Source organism: Rhea americana, unplaced genomic scaffold (assembly GCF_003343005.1).
Source record: "Rhea americana isolate MKP2758 unplaced genomic scaffold, rheAme1 scaffold_168, whole genome shotgun sequence".
Classification (NCBI taxonomy): Eukaryota; Metazoa; Chordata; class Aves; order Rheiformes; family Rheidae; genus Rhea; species Rhea americana.
The window spans coordinates 927,230-945,946 of record NW_028185794.1 but is presented as its reverse complement, the minus strand read 5'-3'; the positions used below and the strand labels follow the sequence as shown (position 1 = coordinate 945,946).

The 18,717-nt window shown below is 49.3% G+C and overlaps 1 protein-coding gene across 6 annotated transcripts in view; it reads left to right on the top strand.

Annotated features, from left to right (window-relative positions):
- MYO9A (myosin IXA) overlaps positions 1–18,711 on the top strand; it is a 181,654-nt gene extending 162,943 nt beyond the window's left edge. For all 6 annotated transcript variants that reach the window (XM_085300723.1, XM_085300722.1, XM_085300724.1 and 3 more), the window contains 14 exons: positions 971–1,200; positions 1,699–1,815; positions 2,519–2,707; positions 4,412–4,459; positions 5,069–5,180; positions 6,040–6,101; positions 9,125–9,317; positions 9,742–9,870; positions 10,499–10,604; positions 10,811–10,942; positions 12,320–12,443; positions 16,464–16,666; positions 17,278–17,420; positions 17,894–18,711. In XM_085300723.1, the coding sequence (XP_085156849.1) occupies positions 971–1,200; positions 1,699–1,815; positions 2,519–2,707; positions 4,412–4,459; positions 5,069–5,180; positions 6,040–6,101; positions 9,125–9,317; positions 9,742–9,870; positions 10,499–10,604; positions 10,811–10,942; positions 12,320–12,443; positions 16,464–16,666; positions 17,278–17,420; positions 17,894–18,321 (2,216 nt within the window). In that variant the 3' untranslated portion in view covers positions 18,322–18,711. The remainder of the gene's footprint in view (positions 1–970; positions 1,201–1,698; positions 1,816–2,518; positions 2,708–4,411; positions 4,460–5,068; positions 5,181–6,039; positions 6,102–9,124; positions 9,318–9,741; positions 9,871–10,498; positions 10,605–10,810; positions 10,943–12,319; positions 12,444–16,463; positions 16,667–17,277; positions 17,421–17,893) is intronic.
- Positions 18,712–18,717: the final 6 nt, after the last annotated feature.

Below are 18,717 nucleotides of genomic sequence, written 5' to 3'. Positions count from 1 at the left end.
AGTTAGAAAACCATATTCAAAGTGCAGTTTGCACAAATGGATAGAAGGTACTAGTTGGTCTTTTCTGGTCTGGCCACAGAGTTGCTCAATGAATTTTTCAGTGCTTTGCTTGATGGAGTGGAGATTATTCTCCTTGAGTTCACAGATGACACCAAGCTGAAAGGATGGTAAGGAGGTTAGAGGGCAGGATCCAGAACTGGTCTTGATGAAGTCAGAAGAAAAAATCAGAAAAAAGTACATGCAATGTAATGAAAAATGATGMCATTTCCTTTCAGATTTTTAAATAGTTTTACGAATAGAAATTACCGCTTTATTCCTTAGGATACAGGCCAGACTCTTTCCCTCCCTGCRAGGAGGTGCTGTGTGCTGCTCAGAAGTGGATTCTGTGCCTTTTGAGTAGCACATTCCATTTTCCAGCAGTGACACAATCCCCATGTCACTAATCCCCACTGTAGCCATCTGGCCATTGACAGATGTTTCCCCTTTTGACAGAGAGAAAAACCAATGGAGAAAATAAAATTTAATCTCACTGTAAATATATAAATAAAGCCCTTTTCTCCTCTACAGGTTTATTCTGAATCCTGCCTCCTTATTTTAGTGACTGAACTCTTTCTCCCACATGTTGCTTTGCCACATGTTGCTGTCATTACAGCTCTGAGAGATTAAACTTGATTCCTCACTCATGGAGACTTCATCAAGAACCAGATTTTGATTGCTACTGAAAAAAGGCCTCTACTTCTCTTCTAGAGAAGAGGTCTCTTCTAGACCTTAGACAGTTGAGGAAAAAAAAAAACATTTCTGTTGCTTGCAGCTTGATCTCATGTAATGCATGAGATGCTGAGAAACAAAACACACTGCAGRCCTTTAATGAAGTTAGAGGCAAACAAATGTTGCTGCAGCGTATCTGAGCAGCCAGAGAAAAAGATAACTAACCCCCACTTCATTATCTCTTCACCTTCTTAATTATCAGCTGTAGAGTTGGGTCCTCACCATCTGACACCCCCGCGGAGTCCAGAGCTGTCGGGACTCTACCGGAAAGAATTTAAGGAGAACAAAGAGCCGTCTCCCAAAGTGAAGCGCAAGCGCAGCGTCAAGATCAGCAACGTGGCTCTGGAGCCCGTGCAGTGGCAGAACGACTCGCTGCAGATCATAACCAGTGCTAGCGACTTGAAAAGCATGGACGAGTTTCTCCTGAAAAAGGTAAAGCCTGTCATTACCACTCCAGCTAAATTGTGAGAGATGACAAAGAGCAGACAGAGRGAGCAAAGCAGTATTTTATTTTCTTTTTTTATGGGCAGCAGTAGCAATTTAATAATCCAGCTATAGGGGAAAGCTTTGGTTACAGTCGTCAGACTGCCAAGCGTGTGTAGCATGGCATCGCGCACCAGGGCGGGAGCAGGAGGAAAGGTGGGCACGCTGGGTGCGTGTAACACAGTCGTTTTGCACAGACACAGCAGCTTCAGTACTTGCATAGCTCTGAGCTGCGCCCAGTCACAACCGAGTGACCCAGGAGGCTAGGAAAGGAAGACTCCAGGGCAGCGCTCAAGTTTCGAAGTGCTAAGTTTGCACACAGTAGAAACTGCCTTGTAACAATGCAGTGGAGACTACTCTGCTTGAGTTCACAGATGACACCAACCTTTTACAGTGCTCTGTCTCAACACAAGTCGTATTAGTGTATAAAATGCTTTGGTTTCCCAGATGAACGAACTGGATAACGAGGACAGTAAGAAGGACACTTTGGTGGATGTCGTGTTCAAAAAAGCACTGAAGGAATTCCGGCAAAACATCTTCAGCTTTTACTCCTCAGCATTAGCGGTAAGTGACAGCAGAGCAAATGGGACCTTCATCATTCAGAAGAAATGAGGTGCGCTGAGTTCTTGTAGTGCTATGAAGGTGCCAGCCCCTTCATTCCTGGTCTGCTTAGCCCAAATGAAAGGTGCTCCTCCTCTGTATTCAGTTTCATAGCGTTGTAAATTCAGACTAACGCTTCCTCATTAGCCAGCCCTCAGCAGCATGCTTGGAGTGGAGGTTTCTAGTCTCCTACTTACAGCTTGCTCCCAGTCCAGTGGGAGATGACAGTGAATTAGTAAACTCCTATTTGTCACCCAAAGCATCTGGAAAGCTTTTTGCTAGATTTGGGGGTTGGGACTTCTGAGAAATATTGAGCTGTGYTYTTCTGCCACTTCTGAATCTTCACARCGATCACTGAGCCAGACCATGTTAGTGCCAAGATTGTATGAAAAGTTCCCTCTATGATGTTACGCAAGCTGACATTTAATGTAGCTGGTGGCAGCTCTCCAGATTTGTGTCCCACTGCTCCATATACAAAGAAGCTCCCTGACAATGGTCGTGAAACAGCTCTGTATTAGATGATTCCTTTTTCCTCCTTTAAATCATACTTGTGCTTTTCCAAAGCGATTGGACTTTGGCCAGTCRTGCTAAAACAGTTGTTCAGAGCAGAAAGGGCAATCTGGCATTTATAAAAATCTGTTTTCTTTTTGCTTCTATTTGTTTAAAGGTGGATGATGGGAAAAGCATCCGGTATAAGGACCTGTATGCCTTGTTTGAGCAGATTTTGGAGAAGACCATGAGGCTTGAACAAAGAGACTGGAGTGAGTCTCCAGTTAAAGTCTGGGTCAATACCTTCAAAGTCTTTCTGGAYGAATATATGATAGAGTACAAGCCCCTGGACTACACTGCAGTGAAGGTAATTGTCACTTTTTTCTTAGCCCACTGAAGATTTGTAAACTGTCTTTCTGCAGAGTGGTGTTCTGCATAGACATGCGTGAACTGTGGAGACTACTGTCTTCTCTTCTGCTTAGTTCCTGACCACCAAAAAGGGGTTACATCATTTYGCTTAGTGGGGCTGCTAGTGCTTTGTCCAGGCAACTCTTCTTGCTCCCTCACTCATCTAGCAAGGGGGTCACTGATGCGAGATGGCCCTGGGCTGTCTTGCYGAGAGCCTCTGTGGGATTCGCTGAGGATCCCCTTGCTGAAGCTGTGCTGGCAGCACTTCTTTCAGTGATCATGATGCAGAGGTGAGTTCCTCTACAGACTGTAGCAACTTTTGGGTGGAAGCACTTAGAAAGCGGTAGGGGAGACTTCGGGGATGAAGTTCGAATGCGACTTTCAAGTGCTTGTGTGGTTCTCCACACCGAGCATGTCTGCATGGACATGGCTTRTGACTTTCTGAGAGACTTTGGAGGGGAAAAAAACTGAGCACTGAGTTGTAGAGAGAGAGTCACCTGTGCTCAACACAGGTGTCCACTCGAGGTGGACAGCATATGCCGGCACATGAGGCATGATTCCCTGGTTGTGGGCTTAGCAARCCTGAGTTCATTTCTGGGCTGAGCAGGGCCCTAGACCACTGCCAGTGTGTGGAGAGTGTCTCCAGGGCAAAACAGCAACACTGAACAGTTGGAAAGGCTCTTCCTGGTGATCTTTCTTCCTCACATGTTTGAGGGATGAGAAAAAGCAGTTGTTTAGGACTCTGAGAGCATGTTCAGRTGCCTTGTCCAATCAGCATATTGCCTTTATAAGAGATGCATATTTTTTTTCCTAGTCTCTTGACCACTTCCTTGAGGAGGGTGTCCTGCCRTATCAGGTTTGGTTGCAGGAGAAGGGGACAGAGCTGGGCAGTGACTGTCCTCAGGGTCAAGGTAGTCATTAGAGCAGTCAGACCTGGCAGTGTGCCTATACTGCCTTTCACAAACAGGAGCTCCTCACTTTCTTCTCCATATTTTCTGCAAGAACAACCACTGGATCTTAGGCTAGGCTTAGAAGACAGTGTTTATTGTACCACGGGGGAGAGCAAATACCCCATCCTCTAGCTCTCTAGGTCGGTAATCTTGGGATCAGCTGATCATCAGCTTCAGCTACAGTGCTGTGCCAGGTACTCCTTTGGCATCTTGCCTGAGATCAGAGAGCTTTAGGCCACTGAAGCTGGGCTTGGAGCCAGACCAACAGTTAATGCCAGCTCAGAGATGAAGATTGTGACTGTTGCCCTAGGGATTTTTGAAAATGAGATGTTTGATAGGCATAGAAGCCAAGCTTACGCTATTTTAGCTTTGACTGCTATTTTAGCTATGGCTGCTAGTCAAAAGATGCAGATATCCTTGAGAGCTAGACAAGTTTGAGGAGAAGCGACCAATCTGTGGCAGGTATGACCTGGGCTGCCCAACGCTGAAGTTGCAGGGCTTGCTGGGACCAGAGCTAACACCTCTACAGGAGGAGGCTGATTCCCACTGGTGTCTGGACAGCTTCTTCCTGTCCTCGRTGCTCTCTGGAGTGATTGTCCTGAGGCTACAGGTGGGGATGGAAGGAGAAAAAAGAAGGTTAGGTATGAGTCCTCTGTGGGTCTTGCCTGTTGAAATTGTTCATAAATACACTTTATATCTCCGTTTAATATTAGGTGCCAAAAACAGAGAGAAAAAAGAGAAGAAAAAAAGAAGCAGATGTGGTGAGTTGAACACTTCAGGCATGTGTGTTAATGAATGTCCTTGTGGCCAGAATTAACCTGATAAGAGACTTGCTAATAACCTGTCTGATGGCGAGATCTGAATGCTGCACCATGAACATGCAGCCACGAAAGAACATGCAGCAAACACGGGCAAGATGGTTTGCTTTGCTTGTGAACAGCTGTATCCAAAATGACGGGCTCTAAGTTAGCRGTTATTCCCTAAAAACACGCTCTGTATGCTGATGCCTTCGTGGCTTTGAACGTGATGGTCTGGCTGCACGTGTTTGCTTTTGACAGTGTTTAAATCAGATTGCCAGATAGTGGGAGGGAAAATGAGGGGAAGGAGCACTTTAGTTCTTACACTTTTTCTCTAAGCCTCCACTACTGGCTGCTGTCAGTGAGGACAGGTTTGGACTAAACACACGTCTGGGCTGGTAATCAGTCTGAAAAGGAAATGCATGTAGCAAATTTGCTCTAAATAAAAGCCCACGCTGCCAAGAAAGGAGGCTGTCAGAAAGCTGGCCTTGTTCATCAACCTATTTTGCAGCAGGCTGTGCGTCCAGCTCCTTTTACTCACCGCTGACTCCCACCCCTTGCGTTTTGTCCTAGGTGGAAGAGCACAACGGGCACATTTTCAAGGCCACCCAGTACAGCATCCCCACCTACTGTGAATATTGTTCCTCCTTGATCTGGATAATGGACAGGGCTTCTGTTTGTAAATGTAAGCATGGTCTGTTTGACTTTCTGCATRCTCGTTTTCCTCAGCGATGGCTTCTAGGCTCTGAAAGATGTTTGCTACAGTTTCCTACCGTGCCACACTCACAAACACCTTGCATTTTTCACAAGAGGATAGCTTTTGGGTCATCTTAAGGGCTTCTGAAGTCAACCAGTAAGTTCATCACACAGCAGTCTGTACAGTAGGCTTACCTCTGTGCTTGGAAGCTTTGCATTACAAATCTTGTCCTTTGGCTGGAYGCCGGTTGAGTAACACTTCAGTTGTGCTTTCAGATAGCTGATAAGGAGAGTTGGTGAGGCAGGAGTGGCAAATGTGTCCTGCAGCTCCAGGCTGTACAATTTTTGTGGGTCTTGCGACTGTGATACGTTCCTTTGGCTTAGACCACTTGATTTCAGAGCATTTGAGGAGATTGGAAAACGGAGGAGGGACCAGGAGAGGTTGATCTATTTTTTTTCAATTTTTCCAGTGTTTCTTTGATTAAGTTGAAAATGCCAACCTTCTGGTATTTACAGCTCATATCCAATGCAGGAAGTGTAAAAATTAGGTGCTATTTCCATCCTCTTTGAGCATATACGTGTCTGATAGCTCAGAGTGACTCATGGATTATTTTCTGAGTTCATGCGTCAGATTTTTTTTTTTAACGTTACAGAGACTTATATATGGTGCCTTTAAAATTAAAGGGTTCACTCTTCTGTTGTTTGAGCAGATCTAATATAGGCTTACCCCCTGATAAATGCAAATTCTATGTGCTTTTGACCTGCTCGTCCTGAGAGGAGCAAATTAATTTGCATTTGGGCAGAGGCCTGGCGTTTTGAATTGCTAAATACTTTTCTCATTGTTACAGTGTGTAAATATGCTTGTCACAAGAAGTGCTGTCTTAAAACCACGACCAAGTGCTCCAAAAAGGTAAGTTTCTCTCCTTGCTTTTATTGTCTTTCAGACTGTGATCCTAGTCTTACAGAGGCCTTTAAAGAACATATTTACATGTACCCAAATTCATACAATGCTGGCAATAATCCTTCAAGCGGGCGGTTGGAGTAGAGACCTCCAGAAGTCTCTTCCAACCAACACTTCTGTGATTACATGTATTTTGGTCGTAACACAGTGACGCATTGATGTTTATCTGCCTTGTCGCGTGGTACCTATTGCACTGATGTTTCCTGCCTTACAACTACATTGAACGGAGCTATAACCTCATTTTATAGTTCCAAGGACTTCAAAGTTAAATAYGGCTGTTGTCAGAAGATAACGTTTTTGATCAGCATCTGTGCCGTATGGAGAACTTACGGTGCCCACGGCATGTCGTGCAGTTCGATGATCTGCGTTACTGCAGCTTTTTTGGCTCCTATGGGGGTTTTATGTTTTTTTAGAGGCAAAAGGARTCCGCACACTTCTGTGGCATTCTTGCAACTCGCCGTCAGGAGCAGAGTCCACTGCGGCATGTTCAGTCCTAGGGTTTTGCGAGCCCAGGGCCTCTGTTCCCGCCCTCGCTTGCAAAGATGATGGCAGCTCCTCTTAACCCTGCTGGTCTCCRATCACCTCAAACAGAGGCGGCAGCACGGCTGGGTGGGTGGCAGCAGRGTGAGAGTGGGCGAAGGGTGCGAGAGGACTCACCAGTGCTCATTAGAGGTGAATTAAGAATTGTTTGCCAGTTTTAAGCATATAGATGACAGTGAATGAATGCAGCAGGTCGTCCTAGGTAACAGTGAATCATCCAGCTTTTTTTTTTTTCTTCCAGTCATTTATTTTGTGCTGCTTTTGCTCAAAAAAGCATTCTGCAGCCAGGATAATAATGTGCATAAAACTTTATCGGCTCCCCAGGAGGTATCTTGGGTGTACAGCTCCTATAAAGCCATATGATTATATTTTTCCCAACAGATATCTGTCCTCTCTTTTGGATATTTGAATATGCTTGCTCTGACAATATTTCTACAGTGCTTTTTCCTTTCCTGACAGTCTACCTATTGCATCTTTGCAAAGTAGTTGGGAATGAGTTTTCTTGAGTTTTTGCTCTACAAACATGAAACATTTCACGAGCTGTCTGATTTTTTTTTTCCAAAGAACATTGTCTTGCTTCACGTACTTTTAAACGTTTTGCGTGTGTGATTTGAGACCTAAACAACTGTGCTTCCTGTTCGCGGGGAGGAGACCTTAGGGCTTTATTAAATGCCACTATCTSTGTAGGAAAACAAGAAGTTTGTCCTAATGATCTTGGGTCTGCAGTCTAAGCCTGCCGCCTTGGCTGCTGTTCAATGACGCACATCCAGCAATATAAGAAACAGGAAGGGAATTCAGGCCAGGGAACGTTTTGCTGGAATAGAATAATTACCTGATGTAGATTCATTAATTAAATGTCAAGAAAGAGATATTGGTGTATTTCTTTGTTGATCTTTTGATCCTTTTTTTGTTACCCTCCATGAGAAATGAAACCTAAAACCAAATACAAYTCTAAATAGTTGCTTGGAGATGCTCAGCGCATTCTTATTCTTTGGAGTTTTTCCACACAAGAAAAGTTGTTGTGCTGTAAACAAGGAAATGAATTTATGGCTTCTCCACATGAGCTTTCCACACGGGCGGTTTGAGGTCCTTCTGTAGGAAGGTTTTGGCTTGTCTGTATTTGATGGATGAATGTTTTTAGGGTTGTTCTGAGAGGCAGAGTGCTGCAGACTGTGTTATGCTTTAGGAAGATCTTTATTTTCAGGCTACAGTCAACGTTGTACCTACTTTTTAACCTTGTCTCTGAACGGATCTGTTTCTTCAGATTTCTGGTGGGTTGAGAGAACGCCAACCTCATCTTGGTGGCTGCAGAATTGCCTTCACCCTCACCTTTCTGAGTGCCTTRATGCCAGTATCTGTGGCCTCTGTTTATTTGAGTGAAACAACATGCAATTTTTGTGGCATTGTATTTGATGATAGTTTTTGCAGCCAAACAGGTCCTGCACTAAACRGTTAAGAGATGGTTGAACAGTAGATCATGAATTTGAACTAACAGCTGTAACCAGAAGTTACCAAAGCTGCTTCCCAGTGTGTTTTTTGCATAGAGCACTAAACAGTATGAAAATCTTGCTAGATCTTTCGTGGTGATATAGTTTCCTTTGGTGAAAGGATGACCTTGAATGAGAGACACAAGATGGAAGAATGCTCATAAGCAGAGCTTTGACCTGTTGCTTGTCCACCACCACCTTGCTCATTCCTGGAATGGTACAAGGGCTGCTCCAGGAYCCCTTAGCTGGGGCTGAGCAGTGCATTTCAAATTCGCTGAATGTCAAATCTCCAGTGAGCATTTACAATCAGCCAAAGGGCTTTCCTGATGGATGCAGATTTCTTTTTCTTCCTTGCTCTTCTTTTGGCACTGTGTTTTCAACAGATCTTTTGTAGCTGCCAATGCCACGAGTTGATCTAGGTACCTGAGACTCAAGTTTACCCATTCTGTTTCATGCATCATCTTCAGGCATTGAAAASGTTTCTGGTGACTGTGGCAGAGCGGTGGGAGGTGTAGTAGCACCCTCAGCCTTGTTGCCTGGCTGCATTGGCTCTCCAGGGCTGAGAATACTGTAAACACAGTGCTTTGGTTAAAGAAAACCTGAACTTTCACGACTTGACACGTGCCTGGAGACTGCTTTTCTGACACAGCTCAGTAGCAAGTCTGGACTGTGCTCGTTTGGGTTGCCGTTGGCATGGAGTGGATGTGGTGACAGCCCTGCAAAACGTCAAGCTGAGGTTAAGCCTTCAGGGCTATCTTGGCTTCCTCTGCTTATGGTTTTATTAGCTTGACTTGCAGATAACCTGGGTCAGCTGAAACRCTCTGCAGTTTGAATGGCAGTCTGCCCCGAGCATGGTGCAGTGCTGGGCCAGAGTTGCTTTCAGGCCTTTTTAAAGGAATTTCGAGCAATCTTGCCCTTTCCATTTCTTTTTTTTTTCCCCATCAGTACGATCCTGAGCTTTCGTCTCGGCAGTTTGGCGTGGAGCTCTCGCGGCTGACCAGCGAAGAGCGAGCGGTGCCGGTGCTGGTAGAGAAGCTTATCAATTACATTGAAATGCATGGGCTGTACACAGAGGGCATCTACAGAAAATCGGGGTCCACCAACAAGATCAAGGAGCTGCGGCAAGGGCTCGATACAGGTAAAGAAAGARAAAATAAAAATAAAACCAAAACAGATGAGGACAAAATCTGCGCAGCAGCCAGGTTTGCTGTAAGGAGCTCAGAAGGGTTCAATGGGGCAAAAGAAATGAGCTCTACTCAACTAACTACTCCTCAAACTGATACTAGCAAAAAAAAAAAATCTCAATTCCCACATAAAGCCACTTGGCCTGGGAAACATGCTGCTTGTAGTGACCAAGATTTTAAAGTGTGAAGCTGAAATCAGATTCCAGACTTCCTGCACCTGAATGCAATGTGATTTTTGGGGCGTCACTTCAACATTTTTCTATTTTAGAGGAGTATTTTGTACATACGCTGGCTTCAGTTGCAGTCTTGTGTTGATCACGTGGTTTTGGGTGTTTTGCTTCCTTTCTCCTCATCCTGCTGCRAAACCCTGACGAGCAGACATCGACAACGTGAATTTAGACGACTACAACATTCACGTCATTGCCAGTGTGTTCAAGCAGTGGCTCAGAGATTTACCCAACCCTCTCATGACCTTCGAACTGTACGAGGAGTTTCTGCGAGCTATGGGTAAGGAACGTCCTTTGCTGTTGAAGTCCTTGGCCGAGGGAGGTTATGGCTACTCTGAGCACCTCGCTCCTTATTTAACAGTTGGAGCCAGCTCAGCTGRTTTTGCCCCATCTTATTTGCCTAGCTCCCCGGGAGCCACATAAAATTTTTGGCCACCGTTGTTATGCAAAGCATCATGCAGACCATGTTATGCAGAGCAACGTGCATCTGGTGGCACACGTTTCCATCCCAGTTCAGCAGAGGTTTCARCCCTAACAGGCAGCCAGATGATTTCTCTTCTAAGCAGAAGTATTAAGAACATAATTCTTTCTTTCAATGCAAGGAACGGGTATAAATACGATTTTTTTTAATTGTGTCCTGAGGGTATTTTTCAGCTGCCAGCTGTAGTTGATGAGCCTTTAAAAAAAATCATTGTGTTTAGTAGTGTCTGTGAGTATGCCAAGTGTGAGGAGGACAGTCAGAGYGTGTTTGCAGAAGTGTGCGAGGGAGAAGAGCTGCTTTCTTAGTCCGTACACGTTAGCCGTGTGCCTGGCTGCGCTTTACTCGTCATGAAGAGCTGCCTCCGCAAAGCTGCGGTGGCAGAGGGGACTCGGCCGAAACTCTGACKGCAGCGGTGTGTTTTCTCCAGGCCTTCAGGAGAGAAAAGAGACTGTCCGGGGAGTGTATTCGGTCATCGACCAGCTGTCCCGCACCCATCTCAGCACGCTGGAGCGCCTCATCTTCCATCTCGTGAGGTATGGCCGGCCGGAGCCAGCCTTCCCGGGACTGCCGGCGCTCTTCCTCGCCAGGGGCCAACCGCAGGGGCTTGGGCTCGCAAGGGGCAGCCGCTTCCTCGCTGGAACCCTGCGAGGTTTCCAGAGCTTTTCTCTCCCAGAGGGAAGTGAATTGAAACTGCATTCTTTGTTAATCTTTTTTATCTCTATATTTATTTTGCTTCTAGGATTGCCCTCCAGGAAGAGACCAATCGAATGTCRGCTAATGCCTTGGCGATTGTGTTTGCTCCCTGTATCCTCCGCTGTCCTGATACGACAGACCCGCTGCAGAGCGTTCAGGACATCAGTAAAACAACCACGTAAGAACATGGTGTTGTMGTGAAATAATCTAGTTCCTTGCTCTCACAAAATGTCGCTAACCGTTAGTCTGGTCAAACGGCTCCAGCAAAGGGAGCTTTAATATCCTTTAGCATGAAAACATTGTCCTGTTTTGCATATTAAGTGGGTCTTAATGAAGTATTTCATATTCCCTCAGTTCTTGAGAGGTTGTTAAACAAGGATTGTGAAGTGACTGAGAATCCACGTGAGCAGAGCAGCTTGCACTCCAGAGTTTGATTACAAGGTTTTGGCACCCCTTGTGTCCAGCAGATCTTAGCAGGAGATCGTGGAGCTTCTGCTGATGTAGCTTTATAATTAGTCCCATTTATGGAAAACAGATCCTTATTGTTACTTAATTTGGGGTTTTGAGGAGATGATGTGCTTCATTGGTGGTTAGCAACATTAATATTGCATACTTAGATTTCTTTAAGGTATTTGATACAATCCCAAACATTTTACAAAGAAAGAGGAAAGCATTTAACACAGRTTCAGTCTGGCACATACTAAATGGATTAAAAAGTGGATAACTGAGACAGCTAAGATGAATTGTGGTAGGAGATCATCCAGGAAAGGATGCTATACTGGTGTCTTGTAAGAGATTGCCTCCAAGAGRTGTGTTAAAGTTGTTGAAGACCCGAAAGTGCTTGGAGACCCACACAGTAGGAGCCACATTAGTACTGTACATTTGTATGCGAGAATCACATGGAGCCCTTCTGTGCTCGTTATGATGCAGGAGATGAGACTTGCTCACRGAGGTCCTTTTTGGCCTTAAATGCCAAAAATATTCCATATTCCTGTGTTGAGTTAGTGTGACTCAATCTTCTAAACTAGTCATTGCGAGAGATTTCTCCTGTAACCTCTCTTAGACTTCAGCTACAGCACATCCTCTAATTTTATTACCTTAAGAGGATTTTTTTTCCCCAAACACAATCCTGATAGTATTAAAAAGCCAACRGAGACACCTAAATGAGGTTGTTGCTGTGTGACTGTCTCAGCTGAGTGCAAACAAATCAGGGAATGTGTACGTATGCTTCAGAACCAACCTGCCTTTCAGTTCGTGCTTCCCACTCCTTGTCCATGTCTCCCTTTCCAGAGGAGGAGTGTCTGCTGTAATCCTTGGGGGTCTTCAGCTTCAGTTCTCCAGTCTGAGTTCCTCAGTCCATTACCACTCCTTTTAGGGAATTTGCACTAGCTTTTGGTTTCCAGCCTCCAGAGCAGGACCTTCCAAGCTGGAAGAATTCTCTCCCTCCCTGTCTTTCAGATGACGCAGATCTCTGGCATGGATGGGGACAGCTCAGATAAAAATCAAATTGTTTTCAACTCCAATTTTGTMTTTTTTCTTTTTTTCCTCCCCTCAGTTGCGTAGAATTAATCGTCATAGAGCAGATGAACAAATACAAGGCTCGTCTCAAGGACATCAACAGCCTGGAGTTTGCTGAGAACAAAGCAAAGAGCCGGCTGTCTTTGATCCGCAGATCAATGGTAAGTTGCTGGACAGCRTCGCAACTTGGTGGTGTTGTGCTGCCCCTGTCAGGAGAGCGTGGATCAGCTCTTCCTGCTGTTCTACGGGGGTTTTCTTCATCCTTGTAGATTAGTGTCATGTYCCCTTTTACAAGAGGATTTGCAGCAGAGGAGAATCAAGTATTCCCATGGTGTTTTTGTGGAAYGGCTGCACGTGTTCAGCGCGTCTGTTGGGACCAAGGAGGACGTGTGTCTTCCTGCAGGGAAGGTCAGACCACTCTTTGGCTCTGACCAGCCACCTCTGTTCTCTCCTGTCCTCTCCTTTCACTCAGAGTAATCCTGCCTCATCCTCTCCTGCTTATTTCAGCCTCCCTAACCTTTGCACCTCCCAAACCACCTTATCCAGGACAACACAGAGCCTGATCCTCAGCCCTGTGATGGCTCCCTGCGTTTTCAGAGAATTACGAAAAAGCAGAGTCCAACAAAGGAGATGGCAGTGGTCTCTCAGGACTCAGACGAGGCACTGTAGAAACGTAGTCACTGGAGCTTAGAGGCTCGTATTTACAGTTCTGGGCTTTATTTTGCAAATCTGAGCAAATTGGCCCCGGGTTGAACTAACACTTTTCTGCCCCACTTATGAGCAGCTCCATCTGTAACCTGCAGCACTCTGCCCGAAAAGGGCCACCTCCCTGCCGCACCGCCTTTGGGGGAGCCCCGAACCATCTCATTGAGCTGCCATGCTTCCGGGGATGGGGGCTGGCGAACGAGAGGCAGCGTTGGGGCTGGGCACTCCCCTGCCGCGAGCCCAGCACGCAAACGGGCTGCGGGCGTACGCTGCGTTTGGCTTGCYGGCTTGCGGAAAAGGGCTCGACTGCTCCCAGCGCCGTCAGCCCCGGCCCGTTCCACTAAGGAGCAGGGCGGCCTCTTCGTTCGGAAAGGCCCGCTGTTGCCCGCGTGGCATGTTGGGCYGGGTGGGCCCGCTTTGGGGACTGCAGGCAACGCTTAATCCAAGCTTCTGGAGTTACTTTGCCAAGCTTGGGGCTCAGCCGTGCCTTGGCGCTGAGGCAGCAGCAAGCGGTCGCGGCAAGAGATGACGGCAAAGGAGAACGGTTCTTTGGAAGGGGCGATGGCATGTGCACTCTAACCTTCTGCTTTCCTTTTCATGTCCTCTCTAATCCAGAAACCTGTACTAATTGCAGTTAGATTTATGAGCATAACCYGCAATTCAATCCCGGTATGTATTAACTGCATCGCGCTCTGTGCCCGCCGCATCCCTCCATTGTGTGTGACCTCCGCTCATTCCAGCCCCGTGCCACCGGCCATTGTCCGTGACGTTGCCCGTCTTGTCCCCGTGCAGGTGCCTCTCCTCCRACTGACTGTTTCTCCCTCAGGTCCCCGCTGTACACCGAGGAGTAGGAATTTGTGCCGGACGGCACAGACACGGGGCCGCAGGCTGCTCTGCATGCAGCTCCTTCTCGCAGCGGGGCAACAGCCCCGGCGCTGGACGTCCCAGCTTTTGGCCGGCGAGGCCGCCTGGTCGTAGCAGAGCTCTTGCCTTAGTCTAGAATCTTGCCTCGGTCAACTCTGCCCTTCCTCTTGTGTCTTTTTGCATTGCCCCTCTCTCCCTCGTAGCCTCAAAGTTTCCCTTTCTTCCCCCGTTCTGTGCTTCCCTCCTTTTTGCTTTCCTTAACTCATCCCTTCCTGTTTCTCCCTGATTTCTGCTGTCTTTCCCTGCTAGCGCTGCTACCTCGGATGCATTTAGACGCAGACTAAATGCAGAGCCGTGGGGCTCTGCAAGCAGCTTGAGCCCCCCGCAGCAGCACCTACCCTGCGCCAGGGCAGCAGCGCAACAGCGCGGGTGCGATGGGTGAGGAAGGGCCATCTTCGGCGCAAGTAGGTTAACGGGCAGCAGCAGTTTCGGCCCACAGCACGTCTGCCCTCCCGCTCACGTCCTGCGGTGCCAAGGACTCGGAGGCGGATAAGATCAGAATTGGAGCTGTGCTGCCGTCCCTGTGCTCAGCAATCCCCAGTGCCTTTTTGCACGCGCGCTGGCTCAGGGGCTTTTGGAATGAGCCCCAGGCACAGTAAAATATGCTGAGAAGGTGCTGTCTTATTTGCCTTTCTTCTCTGGGGCCCACATGGTCCGGTGCCGATCAGGTCACACTGGTCCTGAGCATAGACGTTTCTGCGCTACTGGAGAAAGGTCTCCAAAGCGTGATATTGAAAGATGAAGAGGTAAAATGAAGCAAATCTTGCATTTCCTTGGTCAGCATTGAGCAGCAGCGTTCGTCCCAGGGTGGAGGACGAAYTGGGTGCAGTAGTGCTGAGAAGGCAGCAAGTCCTGCAGATCTGAGCGTTGCCTCACGCTTGAGTTGTGTGCCACAGGCATCCAGGTAGGGATGTCAAAATGCGTGTTCCCATTTGAAGAAAGATCCCCGGCCATGTTCCCGAGAGCTTTTTTTGCTTTCRAAGCAGGACGGGGAGGCTCCTTTTCTGTGACAAGCTGTGCTGCGGGCATGCGGCTTGTGAGAAGGACCAAGCAGTGTCCTGGCTGCAAGGTTTAAATAGCTCTGTATGGAGAAAAGCTGAAGGTCCAAAGAGCTCTTTAATGTAGGCATGAGACAGTAACTGTAAGTCAGATCCGGGGACTTTGAATTAGGAACCAAATCGATGTTTTAACAAAGACGGCGACTTTGTGATGGGAGGAAGACGACTGATTGTTTTTCCATGTTGCTATGTTAAATCTCCCCACTTGATGAAAGGCACAAAAAAYAACATTAACACTTCTTGCGTTATGCCCGACTGCTGCAGATGATCTTAGTTTGTGGCTGTCTCATATGTAAGACGAGATCAGCGTAGGTAATGGGATAGTATGCAAGTTACTGTTACCCCGTGGGTCCACAGAGGCCCTTGCAGTGTTTGGGAAATACTAAACTTGGTTAAGGGACAGGCTTTCGAAAGGGCAACTGGAAGATCAAATCAAATCAAGTCAAATTCCTTCGTATTTGCAAGAGTCTGAGAGCACATASATAGTTACTGCAGCTTAGCACCTGCGTGGTAGCCAACTCCTCTCGTGGGGATCCAGGCCCCGGTGACGGTCACTAGCATTTGCGCTGTGAAGTCACTTGAGCTTTTGAAAGCTCCTTCCAGATCTCGCACGAAGGGAGTAAACCTCCTGCATGCGCCGTACTTGGGCGACTGTCTTAGGTCCAAACGCTAGATGCCGCGGACTGTTCTCTCTGCTTGCATCCCAGCAGGAYGGTGATGCAGCCTGCTGGAGTTCATGCGTTTGATTCGAGTCTTGTATTTCTGAAGGATGCTGAAAGCTGTTTCCCTTGAGCATTTGTTTCTGCTTCTCTCCAACTGGTCCTCGCCGGGTTTGCTCGAGCGGCGCTCCAGCCTGCTGTGTCCCGTTTCCCACGCGGTTAGGCATGTGCTTGAACAGACCCTCACGTGTCCTTGGACTCCGGGCCAAAAAGCRCAGCCCTAACGTACCTGGCTTTCCAATTTGCCTGCCTGTCCAGTCTCCTGATGCCACCTGGCTAGGGCAGGAACRGCGCTGGCCTCCCATGGGCGCTCGTGTGCAGCCAGGGCCCTCCCGCGAGCGTGGTGTGCATGCAGAGGGTTGCTCCTTGCGRAGAGCCGGGCCGGTTAGCACCGTGCATGCCAGCATTTTGTCCGTGCCCTTTTCATGCAGAGCCAGCGGTGCCGCCGAGCGGGCTGAGCTTCCCATCTGGTGCTCYGGGCTGGCAAAACACATCCTGTTGTGTCTTTGAAGTCTAAGTTGCATGTAGCTGTCCACATTGGCTTCATCTTCATCTTCTGGAGTGTACTGAGACTGTTTCTAGTATGTTCCCCAAACCTGGTGTGAAATTTGGAGTGTCCGGAGTGCAAACGCACAAAGTGTCCTAAGGAACGGTGGCAGAGGTTGTCTTCACCGCTCCTTGGGAGTGGAGTACACTGTCATCACCTGAGATGGATTGTGCAGTGCCTGGCAGGCTTGCAAAGTAACAGTTCCTTGACACCAATGTCTGTCTTCAGGGCAAAGGACGCATACGGCGCGGCACCTACCCCAGCCCCACGTCTCCGGTCGCAGTACGCTTACCCTCGGTGTCAGACATCCCCGAGGAGACCATGAGCAGCGAAGAGGCCATGGAGATGGATGTCACGGAGCAGCAGCAAGCRGCCATGCAGCAGGAGGAGAGGGTGCTGACCGAACAGATTGAAAGCTTGCAGAAGGAGAAGTGAGTCGCAGAGAGCAGAGGGTGGAAGGAGCCGGTATAACCAGGCGAGATGGGGCTGCCCCTCCGAGCTTGAATTCAGATCCTCCCCACGCCGTGCTTGATACCAGAATTGCTCCCACGTTACCGTCTGCCGGGGGACGCACCGTCCTCTTGATAGGACTCCACAGAGCTGACGATAAAAGCTGCGTCCATCCCTCCCGCAACAGCAGTAGACGCTGGCGTGTGCATGGTGCAAAGGGCCTTCAGCAGCATCGAGGGGTGGCGCAGACGAAATAGTTGGTGGGGAGCAGGCCGASGCCAAGCTCGGCCTTTCCTCCTACCCCCTGCACCAGCCGTGGAGCAGCTCGAGGGGCTGATGTCGAGCGTTGGGGCCGCTTTGGGGTGGGTTTTTTCGGCTGGGAAGCTCCCTGTCGCCGGACACAAGCCGTTTAAGAGAGCTCTCGGCTTTGGTGCCCCATATCTGTATGTGAACTTGGGTATCATTTGAGCGTGGTCGAGTTCGGGTGCTCGCATGGATAGAGGACTCCATCCTGCGTCGTCCCATCACAAACGCGCATCCTCTTTTCCCCTCTTTTTCTCTCCCTTTGATCACCTGCGGTTTATCTTTGCAGGGAGGAGCTGACGTTCGAGATGCTAACGTTGGAGCCGCGGGCCTCYGACGACGAGACTCTGGAGTCCGAAGCCTCTATTGGCACCGCTGACAGCTCCGAAAATTTGAACTTTGACTCGGAAGGAGCGATCTCTGACCGTTCAGGTAAATCCAAGCGTTGCTCTAAGGTGATGTTTTGGATTAGCAATTGAGACGGCAGCGGGCTTCTCGCGCAAGATGCAGCGTTTCCTCTTCCTACCGTGGGCTCTGCGGTGTCCGTGCTGAGACGGCTCGCATCTCCGGGCGGTGCGGTGCTGCGCCGCGGCTTCCCGCGGGAGTCGAAGCGCCCTTGGCAGGCCTTCTCCAGGAGGTGTGACCTAACGGAGGGCCCACAGCGGGTGGCAGGACCTGCCTCCCCAGCTAGTGGGGAGGGGAGCGTTGCTCCAGGTGCACCGCGTCCTGAGCGCTCGCAGGGTGGCATTGCCATAACCAAGGGGGCTGCTGGCACGTGAATGCCGTCACACCAAGACGGAGGTGGGAACGTTTCACCTCTCTTTTCTTTTTTTTCTATCGTGGCTTAATCACATACACTCTGTGGGCACGGGCAAGTGATTCTCCTGCCGTCCCTTCCTTCTCAGAGAGAAGTTCAGCGCTTGGTTCCCTGCGGCCCGTCAAGCCGGAGGCGCCGAGCCGGCTGCGGAGGCACCCGAGGAAGCAGCAGGACTCGGCAGAGGCGACCGACTCGGCCCTTTCCTCCTCGTCGCAGTCGTCCACCTCCTGCTTGCCCCACCTGCCCCGCAAGCGCTTCCAGATGTACTCCAAGTCGCCCTTCTACCGAGCTCCGGGCGAGCCGGCCGAGCCCAAGGGTGGCCTCGACGGGCCGCCGGCCGAGCGGCCCCAGTTCACCACCCGGGGAACCTTCAACGCCGAGAAAGGCAAGCAGAAGCTGAAGAACGTCAAGAGCTCCCCGGCGAGGGGCAGAGAGGCGCCCGAGGCGGGCGCCGCGGCCGAGCGCCCCGGCGCCCAGCAGCTGCTCCTCTTGGGCAGCAAGGAGTTCATGGTGTGAACCGGAGCGGAGGGGTGGGGGGGAAGCCGGGGGGGGCCGGGCTTCGGCCGCGCCGGAAAACAAGCGATGCCGTCTCGTGCCGCCGCCGGCAGCGGGGCACCGACTCGTCTTCAAAGCCCGCGGTGGCGTTGGTGGAGACACGACGGTTTCAGCAGTGGCCTTAAGCGGTTTTAACGTTTCGGGAGCGGAGCCCCGTGCYGGGGCCGGGGTGGGGGAGCGAGGCGGGCTCGCCGGCCACCTCCGGTTTCGGCATCCCGGCTGAGCGGAGGGCACGGAGACGCCGCCGGGCCGCCGCCGCCATCACGGTGCAAGGAGCGGGGCCCGGCTTTGCCTTGCCGCCGGCCAGGCTTGATTTGTGCTTTTTTTTTTTTTTTTTTTTTTTTTTTTTTTTTTTTT